The 8,680-nt window shown below is 42.8% G+C and overlaps 1 protein-coding gene across 1 annotated transcript in view; it reads right to left on the bottom strand.

Moving 5' to 3' along the window:
* The window catches only part of LOC118427807 (fibropellin-1-like), a 19,247-nt gene that overhangs the window by 6,361 nt on the left and 4,206 nt on the right, over window positions 1–8,680 (bottom strand). Inside the window, exons 2-10 of the mRNA XM_035837767.1 lie at window positions 7,886–8,272; window positions 7,174–7,281; window positions 6,902–7,009; window positions 6,617–6,724; window positions 6,374–6,487; window positions 5,885–6,109; window positions 5,485–5,613; window positions 5,237–5,356; window positions 4,905–5,018 (exon numbers count right to left, since the gene is read on the bottom strand). Coding sequence (XP_035693660.1) covers window positions 4,905–5,018; window positions 5,237–5,356; window positions 5,485–5,613; window positions 5,885–6,109; window positions 6,374–6,487; window positions 6,617–6,724; window positions 6,902–7,009; window positions 7,174–7,281; window positions 7,886–8,272 — 1,413 coding nt within the window. The remainder of the gene's footprint in view (window positions 1–4,904; window positions 5,019–5,236; window positions 5,357–5,484; window positions 5,614–5,884; window positions 6,110–6,373; window positions 6,488–6,616; window positions 6,725–6,901; window positions 7,010–7,173; window positions 7,282–7,885; window positions 8,273–8,680) is intronic.

Consider the following 8,680-nt stretch of genomic DNA (forward strand, 5'->3'; position numbering starts at 1 on the left):
CTATACAAATGAATGCTATTGGGTTTGATTTCTGTATACAGTGGAGGATAAAATTCCCGACATTTTGGGAGACATATGCATTGGGTGGTGCTAACAGGAAGACAGTTGTTTGTAGTTCGGTACGATGTGCAAAGCTGGGAAAAAATTGTTAACTAGTTTAAATAGTTTGCCTCTTTCGTCTCTTTCCAAAAATATATGTGAGGTTTTCCACCAAAGAGAAGGTTCCAAATTGCAATGATTAATTTCACTTCGGAAAAACACACTATATTTCCTCCTTTGCTCATAGCCTCCTTCACCGGCCTCTCTGGGAAGCTTGGAAGATTTTTAACCGGGAATATGCCGGGAAAGGAATATATGCCGGGAAAGGAATATATGCCGGAAAGCTTGTACGGGCTAGACGAGATCGGCTTCCCAGCTGGGAATCGAGCCCCCCCCCCCCCCCACACACACACACACAAAAAATCGCCAAGCTTCCCAGATAGGCCGGTGAAGGAGGCTACTTTGCTCACCAGACATGGGCTGTTGCACAGTCCTCTTTGCTCCAGCTGATACTTCATCTCATCAGTGATAGCCTGCGTGTCTAGGGGCCGTCCTGTCGTGATGACCAGTCCTCCAATATTTATCGGAACAAAGGGGTCCCATGGCGCTGTGAAAAAAGTTGCAAAAATTTCAACTTCACAATTGCCGAGCAATGAGCTCTTCCTCTTACAGGGAACTATAATGTGTAATGTTATGGTGACATTGTACTTCTCAAATGCGTTGTGAGCACGTTCTTTTGATAGAGATCTTTATTGACACAACAAAAGGGCAGCGACTTTCGTAAGGGCTACTACAAATATACATGTACTTGTAAACAAACGTGCATACAAACGAATTACCTACCTATATGTATATAAATAAATCAACAGATTGAGTTTATAGCGCCTCTTACTCTTTTGGTACTAAGGACTAGACATTCTTTGGCATGCATACCTGAGCAGTCTCTCACGCTGACAATGCTGTAATATACTGTCATGCTGTCTCCATATATCGTACGGACCTGCCATTGCCATGCCGTGTGCTCCCCGCATTCATACATGTCAGCCTGACTACAGTACACGAGTGGCGCATTACAGTGCATCTTGCAGTACCAAACTTCAATTGTTCCTTGTGGACTTGAGAAGCAGATTTTTGCGCCATCTCTGGGTACAGGAAGGAGAGTACTGTCGCACAGATAACCTGTAAAAACATATCATACATGTACGGAATCATCTATCAGGTAACAATATTTTTTTAGACATATAAGAACAGTGAAAGAATCATGGTTTTCTTTCTTTCTTTGGTGAGATATCAGGTAATACTACTTACCAAGTCAAAACGATATACAAGATAAAAGTCCGTTACTTTTCAATGACAATGGAAAACATGTTTATATTTCAACCGTGCCACACGGTACACGGAAGATTGGAGAATGTGCAAGCTGGGTGAATTACAGGGCCACGGATCCAATGGAACCATTCAACTGTACTTTATCTCTTGTATAAACACGGTAGCGTGTAAGGTTGCACACTTCGCATTTTCGGATTCGTGATATACATAGGCCTTAAATTCATACATGAATATCGCTACATGTACTCACCGACTGACTCGGCCGGCAGGGTGCCTACAATCGCAACCAGGAGCAGAAACTTCCACATCTTCACCGCCTGCTATATACGTCTCGACTGTGAGAACGGTTTTCTGTTTATCCCGTATTGATACTGGTGCCTCTGAGCGACCGAAGGTGCATTGTTGTAGTTCACTGTCCAAAGGCAATGAATCAACAATGCCGACCACAACGTCGAGGCGTAATGAGGTTTTAATGGGAAATAATCCTCCGCGTACTTGTGTTGCCTTGAGACGTGGAAGTCAATAGGTTGGGAGACATAGAGGCTCAACAAAAGACTGGTCAGCTAGCGCTGGTTACTAGATAAGGTAGGCAAGCGTACAAGATAAACTACCCCCCCCCCCCCGGAAGAGTTTACATAATGCATTATATAATCAACAAAGCAGATAAAGCGTCAAGGTGAGGAGGAGTGTAATTACGTAACCTCAACTTTCAAAAGACTTTTGTCATGGTAGCGACCCACGAACGAGTATGGAATTAACGAGCTAATGATTATCCTTTTTTCATTATCATTATTCATTCATTTATGTATTTATCATTCCTTCATTTTCTGATTCTGGATTTTCTGTATTATTGATAGAAATTTTGTGTTAACACTATTATTTGAGCTATAAGCCTCGCGCCTGCCGGACGCAGGCAGGTAGTCTAGAAAATCCAAAAAGGAGCACCCATAGCAAAATCCTTAATCTTTAATTTGTGACGGCATGATGTTGGATGTAGAACTGCCGACCACAAATACCCGTGCTGACTGGATCCCCCGCAACATAATACGAAGGCCAGATTCCTCAGTGTCCATGACGAAACAAACTTGTCTGAAACGTCCGACCGTTTAAAAAATCATACCCAGTTGCTTGATCGACTGCTTTTTGGCGTATCTTTTTACCTCGGTGTCTAAACGTCATCGACGTGTAATAGGAGGATTTTAAGCCATTGCTTTTGTGGGCGCTGAATCGTAAACATTCTTTGTAGAGGTCACCTGCACATTGTTTTCTTGGTATGCACTTCTTCAAGAGATCGCTACTCACAAAAAAAATGGCCGGATTTGACATTCCATATTACGACTTTAGTAAAAGAGGCGGCTTGCCGATAACGTTACCATCTACCGGAATTTACACTTTGATTTTTTTACTGATTGCTTTGATATTTTAAGTCACCCTCGTAAGAAGCACGACTATAAAATGGACATAGACGTTGAATATGATTTTTATGCGTTAATGATCTAACGCTTTCTATATCTATGTGGTGCTTCTATCTCTAGTTAGGCCATAAATCGGGAAATAACGCATGAAGCGGCCATTGGCTGGTCGTTGTCAAGTCGGAGACTCTGGCTGTGACGTCACTCAGGCCTGCATGAGAAGGCTGCCACGCCCTCAGGGGTGCAGTTCATGCCATCCGGACAGGAGGCGCTGCTGCACTGGTACGGCAGCCCCCGGGAAACGGAAGATGGGTCTAGATGCACACAATGGTCATAAGAGGGATTTTGTCAGATTTTATTCTACTAAAACATGGAAATTGGTACTGAACGGTTCGTTTTGTGTTTAAGAAATTGTAAGTTGCCTAAAATGCACAAATGCTTTAAAAACAAAATTAAGATGGTCAGTTATATGGAGTCCTGGTATTCTAGTACGCATGCCTATATAAAAATTCCTTCTCATATCCTATGTGACAAAGATTTGCAAATGACGTTTGTTAAAACTGACTATGAAGACATCTGGTGTTTCACGTTTGCAGTGAAACATAGATAAATATGCTTTATCGGACAGTAAATGAAGGTCTTAAATCTATTCTTTGTTCACTTGAAGATATTTTTACCATAATACTCCGCAATGATAATGATAAAAACTACCTTTAGAAGAAGAGATGGTGCTTCAGCAATCATTACGTTATGTTTCAAGAACAGTGCCCAGGTGGCAAACCTGATGTACATCTGATGCACTTCCAAAGCCTTCCGCGAGAGGTCGCTACTCACTATACCTTTCAAGATATGCCATTCCTTATTGAGTCTCTGGTAAAATATTACCGCTTTTCTTCCTGTAACTATTCTTCTTGCAACGCTTTAGTCTCTTCTTGATGTGTGCAACACTTGCTATAGGCTATAAAGCGTAAAAGGTAGACAGGTGTGATAGAGCTACATAGTGGCTAACATGTAACTAACGTTACCTGCCTTGATTTATGCTTGGATAGTTTTATTCATATTTACATACCTGGACTCGTTAAAGACATGAGTAAAAAAAAAGACAGAAGCCGTGAATATGATTTTTGCTGCAGGTGCTTTATTGATCTAGCTTCTTCTATCTCTCTGTGGTGCTTCTATGTCTTGTTAGACTCTAAAATTAGACTCTAAATCACACACAAAAAGCTGGTCGTTGTCACGTGGGAGGCTTCAGTGGTGACGTCACTCAGGCTTACATGAGAAGGCTGCCACGCCCTCAGGGGTGCAGTTCATGCCATCCGGACAGGAGGCGCTGCTGCACTGGTACGGCAGTCCCCGGGCAACGGGAGATGGGTCTAGATATACACAATGCACATAAGGAGGGGGGATGGGTGTGAGCAGTTTCAATTGCAAATGTGTCGAGTAGATACATTATTGGTATGTATGAAAGTTTTTAGGACCAATCACATGGAATGATAAGCTCAAAGGACCAGACATGGAATAAAAATAATGTGATTCATTCATATTTATTATTTTGTGATGTTTTCATCTTTAGCTGCTAATAACCTGAATTTACACTGCCCCGGGGGACAACTACTGTGTCTTGTCTGCAATCAGTATTGATCAAATTGTGGTCTTGATTTGATTCACTGTTCAATGACATGTGATACGAGAAGATATTCTACCTACTTTGCGCAAAAATGATGATGACGACCTTTACTTACGGACGCATTGGAAGTAGAAGGTGAAATCCTGGCAGACAAAACCAAGAGGACACGTGACTTGGGAGCACCAGTCTGTGTCTGGAGAGAACGAAGAAATAACGAAAACAAATTGAGTTTTGCTTCTTTTGAATATGCTATGTGGGCCTGTTTAACATGACATGGTTAGCCTTAAATTTTATCTTTAAACATGTATGTCCATCTACATTTTTGTGGGTCAGCTGTTACCACCGCGAGCTGCTTAGGCTGACCCGCGTATTGATTTGTTTCTTTGAAGAAAGAGAGAAAGAACTTCAAGTTAGTTACTGAAGAGTTATCAAAACGTCGGCAAGGTAAATGGTCTTTATTGCGAGTTACAAAACCCACATGTTCCTGTCACACCGACCTGACTCGCAGTGGTCTCCTTGGTAACCGATTGGACATTGGCAGGTGTAGGAGTTGATGTCGTCATAGCAACTCCCGCCATTTTGGCACGGGCCAGAGGCGCACTCGTCAATGTCTGTGGGAAAATACAGGAATAAAGTTGTCATTTTTGAATCAGGTTGGATAGACTAATCAGTTGTAAGAGACTTACTTATATCATTATTCATTCATTTATTTATTCATTCATTCATTCATTCATTCATTCATTCATTCATTCATACATACATACATACATACATTCATTCATTCATTCATTCATTCATTCATTCATTCATTCATTCATTTCATACTTACTGATTTCACACAGCTTTCCTCCGTACCCCTCCAGACAGTCACAGAAGGTGGTGGAGCCGCCGAAACAGGAGGTGCAGTTTCCGCCGTTCTGACACACGTTTGGCTCACATGGTTTAAGAGCTACAAATATAAGACAAAAAAAATAATCATAATTGCAAGCAACTTATTTTTAGTTTGATGTTGATTCATGTATGAGACAAATGCTAAGTGGATAAAAAAAGAGTAATTAAATAGGAATCGTTATGTACCATCCTGACAGACGTAGTTGTGCTGCTCCGTGCAGAAAGTTGCTTTTGCTCTGTAGCTGTTAGAGCTGTCCAGGAGAACACACAGGTCCAACGGGGTCGAAGGTTCGTCGTTCAACCACTGGAGGGGAGCTGTTTAGATAGGTGAACATAGAAAGAAGCACACTTTACGTAATGTTTAAAGTAACCTAAAAACCAGTGTTAATGATGTAAATGTTTTATTCGTTAAGACGCTTCATTTGGCAAAAATGTTTGGTATTTGTCTCCAATCGTTCGTTAATGGATTGGATAAATTGTAGTATTCACTACTCGGCTACATTTTACATGGCTATATCAATTCTTTTCGTTCAGTTAAGTATTGTTCTTAGGAAACCGAGCATCAGGTCTTGTAGTAAGTATGTACCCATAACAGGAGTCCCATCACTGTAGAACATTGGAATCGGCGCGGTTTTCATGGCCAGCCAGTTGGACACGCCGGTGGTGGCCGCGATTGTGCTGGCCAGGAACTGTTGCTGCTGTGCGTCTTTCATATCCGCCAGGTGACTGTTTGTGGTACTGCAGGCCTGGGTGGCGTCTCGGTGGGTCACAGCTGAGGTCGAGAACTGGTAACATTCCCCCGCAAAAGTCACTAGAGCACACAAATAGTACGAGAACAATATAACCTCATCTCCAAAGTAGAGGAAATATTAAGACAAGCATGATAAAATGACGTGAATGTGGAATTTATATTTTTTGACAAACTTGCAAGTTTTTGATTGCTAAAGGTGTTGCCTGAACTAATCAAGTATATGCTGCTTGGAAGAGATAACTGATAAAGCATGAACAGCTCGACGCTCTCTCTGCGTCTCGTTTTTGTCTCGTGCTTGACAAGAGTGGTATCAGTTTCACATACCAGTCTCACAGTTCTTGCCGGTGGTATCTTTAGGACAGACGCAGCTGTAGCCGTTCACGTGATCCAGACAGGTCCCTCCCAGCCAACAGGGGCTGCTCACGCACTCGTCGATATCTGAAACATAAGAGACTTTGAGAAGGAAAATCACAGAATCTGCAATCATACTTTCCATACAGTCGCTCATCATTTGAACCTGTGTACATACGTTTTTTTATCGCAGTTTATTTAGAAGAATATACTAACCTTGATCACAGTTGACTCCTTCCCATCCGGTCTCACAGCTACAGGTGTAGCTCCCCACTCCATCAACACAGGTCCCGTGTGCGCAGGGGGAGGACGCGCACTCATCGACTGGAAAACGTACAGGAATTATACAGTCACAGATTTATGTGCAAACTGTTTTCTTTTTTGTTGTTGTTGTATTCATTGAAACTGCAATCTTGGTTTGAAATAAATGTATCTTCTCTTAAATGTCAGTAACTGAACAAGAAAATTTTAATGTCAATAAAACAATCAAATAATACTGACCTTGATCACAGTCCTGTCCTGTCCAGCCGTTCTCACAGCTACAAGTGTAGCTCCCACCATCATCAGTACAGGTGCCGTGGGCACAGGGGGAGGACGCGCACTCATCAGCTGGAAAAACGTATACAATAGGCATGGGTATTTACAGTGTTGTACAGCAATTATCTGTTCACTTTTTCTGTATCTAATTCAACCATAATTACGGTTTAAAACTAAGACATCTTCTCAATCAATAACAGGTTGATGTTATGATAATGAAGCAATCGCATACAGACCTTGATCACAGTCCTGCCCAGTCCAACCGTTCTCACAGCTACAGGTGTAACTCCCGCCATCATCAGTACAGGTGCCGTATGCGCATGGAGACCTGGCACATGTAGCGACTGGAAACAGAGTTGTGTACATCAAGTTGGTCAGTTGAATTTCTTATGCCATCGGCTTCGAATTGGCTTTTGCTTGGCTTCGAATTCGAGACATCTACATCTACATCTACGTAGTACTGGGCAATGCCCCTCGCGGGACTTTGTGCCCAGGGGAGTGATGATGCCCTAGCAAACCGGTGGTGGTGAGACAAAATGGCGGAGTGAAAACACAAATTCATTCAACAAACAAAAACATAAGTGCTGTGCTGTACATGATATATTGCTAGGGCATGGCTGGGTCTTACAGCTGGGCAGAGCTGGGGTAGCCATAATGCCTGGCTAACCCAGCTTTGAAATGCTGTGGCATCTACCAAGTACCAGATGTTTGGGCACTCTATAACTGTGCGAGGGAAATAGCTTGGCCTGTGTGTTTCTGTTTTGCATGGTAAGGTGTGGAAGCGCTGGTGGTGACGTCTTGTGGTGTTTTTTTTTAGGATACAGTCAATAGGTATGGCAGACGAAGGACAAGACACGATATACAATGTGCTGAGACGGACCAAAGGGAAAAAGAAAAGTTGCCTCAATAACACTTTCTTGTGAAACGACATCGATGCTACATCCTCACCTGCACACAGTGCGTACATGTCGTTGTAGTTCGCTCCTTGCAAGGTGGTGTGAGTGTCGTAGTCCACTCCGAAAGCGCTGTCATCACTCCAATAGTAAGGCATGTACACAAAGGTGTCATCAAGCGGCTGGCAATGTTCGCCGTACCCGTCCGTGTGTCCACACAGTTCACTCGAGAGAGCACGAAGTGTAGTACATTCGGCATGGTGAAACGTGATGCAGTCTGAGGCCCACACGCCAGTACACCCATCATCCGCACCTGACCGGTAACACGGGTACCTCATCCCCGCCGCTTCACACGTGGCCTTCACGTTGGCATTAGTCATCGGGCCTGTCGCACGAATCTTCCAAAAGGACCAATTGTCAATCATGGTCAGGTACACTTGGTCTGAAAAGTAAGAAATCGTGTTATTACCGTTTTTACAAAGGTTCGTTTCAAGAAAACTGAAGTAGAGTAGATTAAGTCATACATGTCCAGAAAGGGGTGAAATGTACGAAGTTTGGATCAGCCTACGTCACCCGTAATTTCCGACAACTTCTAGCTTCCGACAACTTCCAACAACCGCTGTCGGCAAAGTTCGGGAAACGTCGACAATTATCTGTGACGTAGCTACGCTAAGTTCGTACATGGGGCGGACCTATAATGTACGAAGTACGATGTACGAAGTTAAAATGTTTTCTATTTTGTGGGTTATGGTAAGTTCGTACATGGGGCGGACCTAATGTACGATGTACGATGTACGAAGTTAAAATGTTTTCTATTTTGTGGGTTATGCTAAGTTCGTACATGGGGCGA

Source organism: Branchiostoma floridae, chromosome 12, assembly GCF_000003815.2.
Source record: "Branchiostoma floridae strain S238N-H82 chromosome 12, Bfl_VNyyK, whole genome shotgun sequence".
In the NCBI taxonomy this organism is placed as follows: Eukaryota; Metazoa; Chordata; class Leptocardii; order Amphioxiformes; family Branchiostomatidae; genus Branchiostoma; species Branchiostoma floridae.